The 13,806-nt window shown below is 34.9% G+C and overlaps 1 protein-coding gene across 6 annotated transcripts in view; it reads right to left on the bottom strand.

Moving 5' to 3' along the window:
* satb1b (SATB homeobox 1b) overlaps nucleotides 1-13,806 on the bottom strand; it is a 105,221-nt gene that overhangs the window by 23,981 nt on the left and 67,434 nt on the right. For all 6 annotated transcript variants that reach the window (XM_089118082.1, XM_039688731.2, XM_089118085.1 and 3 more), the window contains 4 exons: nucleotides 9,840-10,294; nucleotides 5,119-5,331; nucleotides 1,457-1,528; nucleotides 77-232 (listed from right to left, as the gene is read on the bottom strand). In XM_089118082.1, coding sequence (XP_088974208.1) covers nucleotides 77-232; nucleotides 1,457-1,528; nucleotides 5,119-5,331; nucleotides 9,840-10,294 — 896 coding nt within the window. The remainder of the gene's footprint in view (nucleotides 1-76; nucleotides 233-1,456; nucleotides 1,529-5,118; nucleotides 5,332-9,839; nucleotides 10,295-13,806) is intronic.

The following is a 13,806-nucleotide window of genomic DNA, read 5'->3' as shown; positions in this document are numbered from 1 at the left end:
AGACGAGCGATTGAAGCATGACGGGCTAGTGAAAGTGTGTGTGTGTGTGTGTGTGTGTGTGAGGTTTGAGCTCTACCTGGCTCTTGGAGGCGGCGACCTTGGCGAACATGGCCTGGGACACTTTGGCCCTCTTCATCTCCTGCTGGATCTCGTCGTAGATCGAGGAGTTGATGTTTAACACGCAACTCTCGGATTTACCGTTCCACTCGGAGGTCAGAGGGTTGGGCTTGACCTGGAGAAAAAAGAAGACTTCATTTTTAGTCCACCTATCAAATTAAGCCAAAAATGTAAAAAAAAAATTTAATAATAATAACAAAAAAATTATATATATATATATATATATATATATATATAATATAAAATATATTCTTCTATTATATATATCAAATTACATAAAACATTATGTAATTTGACAAACAAATTACATAAAAAATGTACATTAAATAAATAAATACATAAATGTATCCTATATACATACATGCATATATATATATATATATCAAATTATCTAAAAAAATACATAAATGTATCATATATACATACAAGAATAAATATAAATATATTATTCTATTATATACATCAAATTACCTAAAAAAATACATAAATGTATCCTATATACACATACATGCATAAATATAAATATATTATTCTATTATATATATATCAAATTACCTAACCAAATTACCTAACTTATCTCTATATATATATATATATATATATATATGAAGAGTTCAGATGCAAAAGCCTCTAAGTGCCATTTGAAATTTTCTTCTAGAATGATCATTTTTATCAAACTTGTATATTTAAGTTCAGTAATTTCACTTAAATGGCAATGATAATTACCTATTAATTGTTATTTAAGTGAAATTACTGAACTTAAATATACAAGTTTGATAAAAATCATCATTCAAGAAGAAAATTTCAAATGGCATTTAGAGGCTTTTCCATCTGAACTCTTCATATATATATATATATATATATATAAATACACATATACATACATAAAAACACGCAAGGGAATAAACAGTAATAATATTTCACAATACTTCTGTTTTTACTGTATTTTTGATCAAATTTGATCAAAAATACAGTAAAAACAGAAGTATTGTGAAATATTATTACTGTTTAAAATAACTGATTGCTTTTTAAATATATTTTAACAATGCGATTTATTCCTGTAATGCAAAGCTGAATTTCCAACTCTTATGAAGCAGCACAATTGTTTTCAATATCGATCATGATATGTTTATAATATTTTTTTAGGATTCATTCAAAAGAACGTTATTTATTTAAAAAAAAATAGAATTTTTTTGGAACATTATAAATGCCTATTTTCACTTGCATCCAAACTGATATGTGGATAATAGATACACACATTACTGTAAATGCAGGTTTATAATCAAGGACAAAATCACGCTTCACTTTTTCAAAAGCAATGTACCATATGTGCACTCACAGGAGAGATGCCCACTGGAATTCTGGGATTCCAGTCTTCTGGTCTCACATTATTACACTCCTCTCTTCTGGGCTGTGAAGACACACACAAACACACATACAAACGTTGGGTTTCCATGTTTATGGGGAATTTACATAAACAATGATACTGTATATCATGTATGATTTATCAGCTGTTTTTCTCAGGGGGATCAAAAAATATCCACACAAGGATTTCAGATATTGCCACCCACACACACACACAACATTTGATCAGAATGCTTAGATTGCTCTAGATCCGACTCATATCACAATAGCTGATCCTAAAGCACCTTTTTTCATTTTCTTTTTAAACACGAAGGGCCTCCAAACTGAAGAGGCAGTCATTTACACGTGAAGCATCAGTTATTTTGTGACCATGTCTAATTATAAAGGGACGAGCGTGCGCAAACTTGCACACACTGTCTGACGATCCATTAACGTATGCGGGTAACATACCTTCACATCTGTTTTTATGGGCGTCATAAAAGCCTTGCAGCGCTGAGAGACGTGCCACCCTGCTGATTTACAGCAATCCTGCAAACATCTCACTCATATCTGTCAGCATCAAGCTGCCCTGCATCAACACACTTCCCTCTGTCCTTCATTTCTTATGCAAAACAGCCGATGATGGGCCAAACGTTATCTGATCAGTGCTCAGCTAAACATGCATACGAAGGCGTCATGTTCAAGATAGGTAGGCGTACTATTTATAATATTAAATCAATGCAATACCGAAAAGTACTACTTGGTTCGTTAGTTAACTACAGTTACACATTTAATTAATGTTAGGTAATATTATTTTCAACATTTACTAATGCATTCTCAAAATCTATTTGTCAACATTTGTTAATGCATGATTAATAAACACTGTAACAAATGAATTGTTAGTTCATGTTAGTTAATAGTAGGGCTGTCAAACGATTAATCGCATCCAAAATAAAAGTTTGTTTACATAATATATGTGGTGCACTGTGTATAATTATTTTATATATAGAAGAGTTCAGATGCAAAAGCCTCTAAATGCCATTTGAAATTTTCTTCTTTAATGATGATTTTTGTCAAACTTGTATATTTAAGTTCAGTAATTTCACTTAAATGACAATTAATAGGTAATCTTCATTGCCATTTAAGTGAAATTACTGAACTTAAATATACAAGCTTGATAAAAATGATCATTTTAGAAGAAAATTTCAAATGGCACTTAGAGGCTTTTGCATCTGAACTCTTCATATATATATATATATAAATACACACACATGCTTGTATATATATTTAAGAAATATTTTCATGCATCTACTGTATATAGATAATTTATATTATATATAAATATATATATTTTTTTCCTTAAATATACTGCATATGTATTTAGCTTTTCTTAAATATTTTTTCTTTAAATATACATGCATGTTTGGGTATTTATATATACACAAAATAATTCTACACAGTGCACCCGCAAATATTATGTAAACACAAACTTTTATTTTGTATGCGATTAATCGCGATTAATCGTTTGACAGCCCTAGTTAATACATGAACTAATGTTGAACCTTACTGTAAAGTGTTACCCAATAGTCTAATAATTAATTGCATTAACAATTACACTAACATTCACATGTGCATTATGCTTATTACAGTATCAAGATCTAACATCAGCAAACTCTACTGGGAAGAAAGAGTCGGACTGCATGCTTTTTATTGTTTAGTGTTTCTAATCGGTTACTAATGAGGTTCACTATGTGTGTATCGATATGCCTTTTCATTTAAAATTTCACCACTTTGTCCAAATATCATCAGATAATGGAGACTTTAGCCTGTACAGGGCTGACGAATCAGGCGCAGTTGCTGAATAATCAGGTTACAGAACCATCTGATAATGGGATCTGAACAGGAAAGCAGCATCTGGTTTGCACACACACACACACACGGACATGATGCACGCAAGCGCACACACAAATGTGTGCACACTTGAGTGAGCACTGATGACATTTCGGTCTTTACACATTGTGTGTGTGTGTGTGTGTGGGAGTTTTCTCCTGTATAAAAGACCCTCCTCAGTCCATCACACACAGGAAGGCTTTGTGTCGGATCCACTGAGACACACTGAAGGAGAGCGGTCTGCATACCTTCCCTGCCCTGCGTCGAGAGCTCTGAGATCGGAAACGCTTAGTGCACCAAAGATCTCGTAGTGGAGATGCAAACTGTAAAAACACTTGCAATGCATACTCATAATTTAAGCGTAGCTATATGATATTTGTATAAAAGCATCTGCGAAATGCATAAAATGTAACGTTTCCTCCAAAGTATATGCATTTATGTACTGATACTTTAGTACTCACAAATAACTAAAAAGTGCACACTCATAACTTAACCTAGCATTTCGGCGCTTTCGTATCTCCTTATTTCGTAATAGGGCTGGGTAATAAATATCGATTTCTCGATACTAATCGATTCTCATTTTTACGAACCGATATCGATTCTTAAATCTCAAGAATCGATTGGTCATCCTGTTTCATTTGAATATATTTAACATTGTATCGCGGCTGCGCGCATCCAAAAAAAAAAAAAAAAAAAAAAAAAAAAAAAATCGCAATAATCTTTGCCCTTTGTTACTATTGATATGAAACAAAGTAATTTTCTCAAATTACGTCCATTTTCTTTAGAAATTCAAAAACATAAATAGTGTTTTGGCGCTGTGGCGTGAGATCGCTCTGGAGAAGCAGCAGCGCTGATCTCTCTTCCGGGTTAATAATACCAGTCACAGCGCCAAATAAACATGAATGAGCATCTGAAAGTGTGTTAAAGATAGAGTACAACTTATCCAAATCCGTATCATGTCACATTGATTCGCTCAATCAGCGTTTCAACCGTGGAAAGACGTCAGATAAACAGCTTGTAATCAATGTATCGTCATATTTACCTCAGAAAACCCACATAAACTCGTTAGTCAGCGAGAAAAAATAACTCTAGAGAGGAGCATTTTGCTAAATATATACACTATATTACATATGCATTATAATCTTAATGTTCTTCAATATTGAATGCATATTTGAATAAATCTGGCAAGTTTTTATGACAGCTACCATTTAAATGTTTATATTTCATATAATCTTCTTATCATAAAAATAAATAAAAGTGTAATTTAAGTGTTTGTATAGCTACAAAACAGTTCATTATTACCTTCATATTAGGCTAATGAAGTCTATAGGCTACAACTAGACTCCCATAGTTTACAGCATTAGTTAAGAGATTTGATTCCCTTGAGAAAATTTGCCATTTATTGTAACTGATATCCAAAATAATCAATTTTGAATCGAATTGCAAGCTTGTGAATCGAAATCGAATCGAATTGTGAAATTTGTGTCAATACCCAGCCCTATTTTGTAATGTTGTTTTTTTTTTTTGTCTGTCTGTGGATTTTTCAAATATTTAACTACTGAAAAGTATTAAAAAGAGCTCGTGACTAAACCCTGTGATTCCATTGGCTCCTCAAACTGCCAGTCAAACCTCATAGCTCCTCCCACCTCTATCGTGAATGAAGTGCACGCGTCTCTGCTTGTTTGCAATGCATTGATAAATAAAGAACTGGTTAAGTGCAGTGTTTTACTCCAGAAACACACACACACACACACAGTACACACTTACCTGTGCGGGGCGTAAGGGGGGCGTGCTGATGAGCGGCGCGGGACCCATAGCAGAGGCAGCGGTCAGACTGCGCTCTCTCTCGTCCTGGTAGATCCGGTCTCGCTCCGCTTCCGGCAACTGGAGGAAGTTCTGCATGGCTCGCAGATTCACCAGGAGCGACTGAGATGCCGTCTTGGGGTCTTCCTCTTTTCTGAGAATCTCTGACAGAAGACCCTACAAAAAAACAAAAAAAAAGAGACAGAAATAAATGCATTGTCCTCTTAGAAAAGTGCAATCAGCACAAGAGCAACAATTAAAACACCCTCTCCACTCCATACGTGACAAAGCTATTGACCCGTCGCTAAGCTCCGCCCACCGCAGTCACTCCACACACTGAACGTCCCTGAGGAATGAACTGGAGATTTCTATTAAAAGTGTTTTTCAGTAAAACAAGCTCATGCAGTGCTGAGCATTTAATGGAGTTTATGACTTAAATGTGACATTACAAAGCCTTTCTTTACAGAGAAGTTAAATTCTACAGTAATGTGATTAAAACTAACATAGATTGCAAATCAGAATCCAATGAAACGCTTCTCACAGTCCCTGACAAGAGGAAAACCTTACAACATCATTTCTGCTTACTATATACAAACACAAGAGGACTTCTAGAAAAAGTAGCCTACCATTCATTAAATAAATAAATATATATATATATATATATATATATATATATATATATATATATATATATATATACACACACACAATTAAAATTACATTTCTCTTTTTGTTAGTGGCTTTGAACTCAATGCACAAATGCAAATGAATGTAAAAATGTTTAATAAAATATATATAAAAATATATATATATATATATATATATATTTATATAAATAAATATATATATATATATATATATATAAATATATATATATATATATATATATATATATATATAAATAAATATATATATATATATATATATATATATATATTTTATTAAACATTTTTACATTCATTTGCATTTGTGCATTGAGTTCAAAGCCACTAACAAAAAGAGAAATGTACTTTTAATTGTATTAATGAGTCCTTTTATACCATATTAAATTGATCAGAAGTGACAGTAAAGACATAAATAATGTTACAAAAGTTTCTATATTAAATAATGCCGTTCACCCGAAAAACAAAGAGCATTAATATTTCTTGTTCATCAGATCCTCATATTAGAGTGATTTCTGAAGGATCATGTGACACTGAAGACTGCAATAATGATGCTGGAAATCACAGGAATAAATTACACTTTACTAGATATTCACATAGAAAACAGCTATTTTAAATTATAATAATATTTCAGAATTTAACAGCATTTTTGATCAAATAAATGCAGCCTTGGTGAGCAGTAGTGGACTTTTGCAAAGGTTAGGATTGGTCAGTAACACTAGTATAGGTTCAGTTACGATCAACCACAATCAAAGCCCATAATCTCTAATCTCTAAGAAGACGCAAGCAGCCCTCGTTCACATGCGGACAAGAATGTTAAATACATATTTAAGAGCCCTGTGGAAACAAAAGAAAATGCATGTTGCAAATTCTTCACAGCGCAACTAAATACCAATTTGTGCAAACAGGGCCGTCAAGACGCGGCCGCTGATTCCTATAGATGCTAATCGCTCCAGCGCGACGTCAAAGTCGAGGCAGAACGTCACGAGACATTATCTATTATCTTCCCTCTGTCTCACACACACACACACACACACACACACACTGCTGGCACTCGTCCAGGGACGGCTCGCTTTGTCTCACCTGATGATGGCAGACAGTCGTCAAGGCTTTCGCTTAGAATTGAGAGCTGGGATTTTACTAGAGCAAAAACCGCGTTCGTCTGATAACTTTCCCAGGTTTTGATATTATCACCTCGAAATGTTTTTAAAGTTTGTACATTAATATTTTGGGTTGATTTATTTAACTTAAATCCAAACTTATTCTGAGCTATAATTGCACCATAGAGGTGCAATTTAATTTAATTTGATATATTTTTATTTTTCAATAAATTAACACTTTTGGATGCATTCAATTAATTAAAAGTGAAAAAAATAAATAAAAATAAATAATAAAAAATAAAAATGCTGTCTTTCTTTTTAAACTTTCTATTCATGTTTTTTTAACTTTATATTCATCAATTAATTTTTTTTTAAAAGTATCACGGTTCCACAAAATATTAAGAAAAATCCGTTGTCAACATCAAAACATTAAAATATTTTACGGTAGAAACACAGCTATTTTAAATTGCAATAATTTTTCACAATATTACAGTTTTTAATATATTTATATATATCAGCCAGAAGAATCTTTAAACATTAACGAACCTCAGACTCGTATAATAATCAGCAGGGAATGTTAATGTGGAATTACCTAAACAAAGAAACAGAAAGATTAACTTATGAGTCAGATATTAATGTAATATCCTTAAAAGACTTCCACTCCTAGTATAATGATCAGCCATAAATCTGCGGTTACTTTGCCTTGCGTCAGTAAAAATAAATAAATAAAAATGTATGAGTCTTTTCTGCATCCAAATATTTTCCAAACTGTGCAATTTGAGGTATATCTCATGCACAATAACGTACCACAAACAATAAGGAATGAGGGCTTGACTGGAAAATGCAATCATTTGTATATGAGCAATAATAATAGTGAGTGATGCTAACAGATTACATGCAATGACGAAACACAAGGTCAAAGTAAAGTTTTTGATTGACAGATCAGATGAGCGTCCTGATAAGTTCCTGGACGATCGTTCTCTATGTGTTGATCCCAAAACAAAAGAAGACAAACCATCGAACTATATCAGCGCTCTGCTGCTGTCACTATATTAGCGCGGCCTGGTGAATTTTAATGATGTTCAGAGCGTGTCGTGGCAAGCTTCACACCAACATGTCACAGCTGATGTATGGGGCTCAGCATTTATAATCATCAACAAAATCATTTGACAGCCATCTACAAAAACCACATACTTTCCAAAACCTGAGCTGTCTTATTGGATACGGCCTACATAGACAGCATCCTTACTGATATAGCACACATCTGGAACATACACTATAGTGACCATGTCTGGAGGAGATATATGAAATATCAAAATAAAGGCTGCGCTTCAATGAAATATATAAATGTGCTGCGTGTTTCATTTACACACATGCAGCTCATGATCAGGTGTTTTCTGAGTCGCTTATCTCCTCAGATGCAAAATGCACCATTTCAACACATTTGATTCGAGAAAAGTTTATAAACCTGTAGCCACAACTTTAAGGCCTCAAAAAAAAAAAAAACGCTCAATGGTTTAATGTTGGAAAATTAAAAAAAAAATTAAGATGTAAATATTAGTTGTAGTTTATTAAAAACTATATTTTCATTTTATCGTAGCAATTGTTTTTACATATTTTTTAAGTAATATTCACTAAGGCTGTCAAACGATTAATCGCATCCAAAATAAAAGTTTGTGTTTACATGATATATGTGGGTGCACTGTGTATAATTATTATATATATAAATACCCACACATGCTTGTATATATTTAAGAAATATTTTCATGTATCTACTGTATATAGATAATTTATATTATATATAAATAATATTTTTTCTTAAACATATACAAGCATGTGTGTGTATTTATATATATATATATATATATATACACACAAAATAATTATACACGTTGTACCCACACATATTATGTAAACACAAACTTTTATTTCGGATGCGATTACTCACTTGACAGCCCTAATATTCACACAACCATACATTATATATATATATATATATATATATATATATATATAAATAGTATTTTTTTTTCCCACATAATTTAATTTTCTATGCATTCTAGAAAGATTACTTTCCAATTCTCAATTCTTTCTAAATCGTGCCATTTAAATCATCTGGTGACAATCGTCATATTGCAATAAATTCGCAGAAAGACAAAATATCCAAATATTTTCTTTTTTTTTTTTCAAAATTTCATCAAAAAACAGAATTTAACAAACACATTTTCCCATAATCTTAGTTGTTTGTTTATATGCTGGGATGCCAGACAGGATTTCTGTCATTAGTGTATACACACACTGGATAAAACAGGACATTTTTAGTTAAACTGTGCTAGTCACAATTAGGGTTGGGTATCGTTTGAATTTGAACGATTCTGATTCCGATTCCGATTCCTTGTTTCGATTCCGGTTCCTGACGATTCTCGATTTCGATTCTTTTAAGAGGCAGGGTCAAAAAAGTTTAGCTAACCTTGCTAACCAACGGCCTTTCTGAAGGAAATACTCCTTCTGTAACAAATACTTGTCACAAATTTTGCATTTTGCCGAGATTTCGTTAATTTTTAGAAAAGTGAAGCCACACTTTGGACCGCCGACGTAAGCTACTCATGTTCGACTCGCGCGGTTATGCCAACACTTCCGGTAGACGCTTCTTCGTTGGTGTTGTCCAGCGGTTTCTTCTTCCGCTCGGCGGACTGTGAATATCGAAACTAGGAATTGAAATTTTAACTTTTGAACGATTCCGGGAAAAACGAAAAGTTAGTCCCGGTTCCAATCGATACTCGATTCTCGATACCCAACCCTAGTCACAATGTATTATGGTCTCCATCTTAGAGGGCAGTGACTCTGCAAACCTTCAACCCATGCAGTACGTTTATCTTTTCTTTCAAAATGGGCTTTTATTATGTCACATATAGACGTGTACCTGCGTCCTGTTGAAGGCGACGCGTGCGAACACGGCCTGGGAGATGCCGGCCCTCTTCAGCTCGTCTCTCACCCACTGGTAGATCTCGACGGACACCTCGGAGTTGGAGGACACGCCGCCGCCGTCCAGCGGCTTGTTGAGCGCGCGGTTGACCGGCGGGTGGTTGAGGTACTGCTGACTCAGGGACTGCTGCGCCAGGAGACGGTTGACGGCGTACTGCTGGTTGAGGATCTGGGCCATGACCATCTGTTGACTGACCAGCTGAGGGCTGATGGGGGTGGACACCAGGCCGGGGTGCAGGCCGGGGAGCTGGGCTCGAGCGGGGGCCTGGGCGCTGTGGGACAGGGGCACCGGCGACGGGGGTTGCTCCGCCGTGCTGCCCGGGATGGGCTGCTGACTGAAGCTCAGGTGGTTCGTTCCAGGGGGAGAAAGATCCGACAGGCCGTCCATCTCAGCTGAAGTGGACACAAAGAAGAGGAAGCGTTCAATGCCCAGAGTTCAGAATGCTTTAACTGACAGCTACACTCTAAAAAATGCTGGGTTGTTTTAACCCAATTTTGGGTCAAATATGGACAAACCCGAAATGTTGGGTTAAAAATGTAATGTAAAAATTTAACCCAATGGCTGGGTTAGTCCATATTTGACCCAAAGTTGGGTTAAAACAACCCAGCATTTTTTAGAGTGTATGGACCAGATCATTGAAACTTATTAGATTTGTGTGTATGCATGCATCTACACACACGTCAACATTTGAAGTGCATCAAAAAGTTCAAATTTGTACTAAGACAAGAATTGGTATTGTCCAAAATTCATGTATATCTGTGAAAGGTTTTGATCCACTTCAAATGTTGACTACTGTATGCATGCATGCAAGTATGTAAGTAAGTATGTATGAAGAGTTCAGATGCAAAAGCCTCTAAGTGCCATTTGAAATTTTCTTCTTTAATGATGATTTTTATCAAACTTGTATATTTAAGTTCAGTGATTTCACTTAAATGGCAATGATAATTACCTATTAATTGTTATTTAAGTGAAATTACTGAACTTAAATATACAAGTTTGATAAAAATCATAATTAAAGAAGAAAATTTCAAATGGCATTTAGAGGCTTTTGCATCTGAACTCTTCGTATGTACACACTCTCAGAAAAAAGGTACAAAAGCTGTCACTATGGCTGTACCTTTTCAAAAGGTAAACTTTTGTCCATTTTAGGTGCTAATATGTACATTTTAGGTGTGAATGTCCATTTCACGTGCTAATATGTCCATTTTAGGTGCTAATATGTAAATTTTTAGTGTTAATATGTACATTTCAGGAGCTAATATGTCTATCGTCCTATATTTTAGCTGCTAATATGTACATTTTAGGTACTAATATGTACATTTTAGGTGATAATATGTACATTTTAGTTGTTAATATGTACATTTTAGGCACTAATATGTACATTTTAGGTGCCAATATGTACATTTTAGGTACTAATATGTACCATTAAGGTACCAATATGCAGCCTTTAGGTACAAAAGTCTATCTTTTGAAAGGGTATAGCCCCAGTGACAGCTTTTGTACCTTTTTTTCTGAGAGTGTATATATGCATGTAAGCAAGTAAGTGTATGTATGTATGCATGCATGCAATATGTACGCATGTATGCAAGTATGCATAGGAATATTTACACACACACACACACACACAATAACAATATTTCAGTAATTCATCCTAATAACAGTGAAACTTTAAAATTTCTATGCTCCTGAACTTGCTTGTTCATTTAAAAAAAAAATTACATATCAATATAAACATGAACAAATGAAATTAGTGGCATGTAGTGAAAGCATTTTTCCATTAAGTAAATATTTTTTTCTATGTAAACAGTCATTAATAGAGAGCACGGTAAGTGCTTTTCTCACTTTCTTATCAATCGTTTGATTCATATCAACAACAAAATAGACAGCGGCAGGTCTATTCTGAAACAACTCTGATTTTTTTTAAACCTGCCTGTTCACATTCACTTAAGACTATTTACATAGATACTTCAATTCAAAATTGTATTATATTATAATAAATAAATAGTTTTAACTCGGCACCAAGCATTTATACTTTTGCCCTAACTGCACACTAAATACAAAATATTTTAAAATAGAAAATCACCTAAAATGGACAATTGAGCAAAATAAGCGATTAATTGTTCTATGCCGAACGCGAAATGAATCGATATCAAGTGGAAACACTTTTCTAATGAGCTAGACATGACCTGAAGTCAAAAAGCAAACAGTTTCAAACTAAACGATCCTAATCAAAGCCGTTCCAGCCTGCCATTACTACAGTAACCCAGTGCAACCTCTCTGATATAATGGGCCACAGTGTGTGACCTGTATCTGCATAAATTGGCAGCACTAGAAATTAGTTTATAATCTCCATGGCCAAATCATGTGAGCAATAACAACAAGCCAGTGTGGGCACTCTGCGAAAGCAGGACATGTCTTCACATGGAGACACACACTTGAATCGTCCTTTATGCTCTTAATTCTAAAACAAGGTACACAAGCTGGCTAATATGAAATTTTGGGAAAGTCTAAATATAACCGGAGCGTGTTACACTGCGAGCCCGGAGCACGGCCTTAGAAACAGCCAATGCCATCGGATGTTATCAAAAGTTTTGCGTGACGGCCAACAAGCTGTAAAATCGAAAAAATTCAAACGTCTATGGATTTAAAGAAATAATTATCCCATTCCACAACCCACCTTTTCTACTTTTAGTGTGCTTATTTGTCCATTTTTAAACCTTTTCAGAGATGCATGGCAATTTCTACTTTTTAAATTATCATCTTACAGATTTGGAAACCGCATAAAGGTGAGAAATTATTTTTGGACTGAAGTGTTATACCTTTTTTGCAACAGTTATAATAATAAACTTTATTTATATAGCACATCTCAGGCATAAAATGCAGTTTTGCATAAATATTCCATATTAGTCAGCTGATTGAGATTAGGTTAAAGAAAATGAGAAACACGACGTGTGCCGCACAACTCCATCACGATCTTACGGATTTTATGGAGCGCAAAAAAAAAGCATGGCAAAATATAAATACTTCAACAGGAAGATAAAAAGCAGATTAAGCGCATGGAAACTCTCCAGAGATACGCACAATAAGCACAAGGACGCAAACATGTGTCTTAACTGACAGCGAGCACAAAGCCGCGGCTGTTCTTTTCAATATCAGCAGAAAGTGAGAAGGAAACAAACAAACAAAACCCCCCCAAAAAAAATCGGGTAATAATCAAAGCTCTCCCATAATCCCCCTCATTCCTGCGCTCTGATGTTACGGTATGCCTCTCAGTTATGTTTTTTGGTGTTGAAAACTGCTGGGGGGCACACACACACACTTTTCCACGCACATTGAAAAGCGTTCGCAGGGCCCGTTTGCAGACTGGAGTCCCTCCTGTGGAATTCACCACAAAGCAGGCTGGGATTACGAGCACAATGGCAGAGAGAATGTGTGCCGAGGGGAGGGAGGGAAAACCTGAATGGGAACGCTGCTGCGCTAGAGACGCCTCGACACACTCCCAAAGATCTCGGCGGACCACTGACCACTTGTGAAGCGATGCATGGTGGGACGTGCGTTTTATCATTAGCTTTGCATTTCTGAAGTTCAAATAAAAGACTACGGGAAGTCATGGGTCTGAATCACAGGGAATGCATGAACTCGATAAATGTGTAACTTGAATAGTCACGTTTATTTATGTAGCGCGTTCACATTAATAAACAGGAAAATAGCAGCATTAAAGGAGTAGTTCACTTTAAAAAAAACTTTTGCTGATAATTTACTCGCCCCATGTTCATATAATGGACTTCAATGGGGTCCAAACAGTTCAAGGTCCAAATGAGAGTTTCAGTGCAGCTTCAAAGGGCTTTAAACGACATCAGACGATGAATAAGGGTCTTATCTAGGACCCTTCGAGTCATGACTC

The sequence above is a fragment of the Pimephales promelas genome, chromosome 12 (assembly GCF_988280905.1).
Source record: "Pimephales promelas chromosome 12, fPimPro1.hap1.1, whole genome shotgun sequence".
In the NCBI taxonomy this organism is placed as follows: Eukaryota; Metazoa; Chordata; class Actinopteri; order Cypriniformes; family Leuciscidae; genus Pimephales; species Pimephales promelas.
This window is presented reverse-complemented; position numbering and strand designations above follow the sequence as displayed.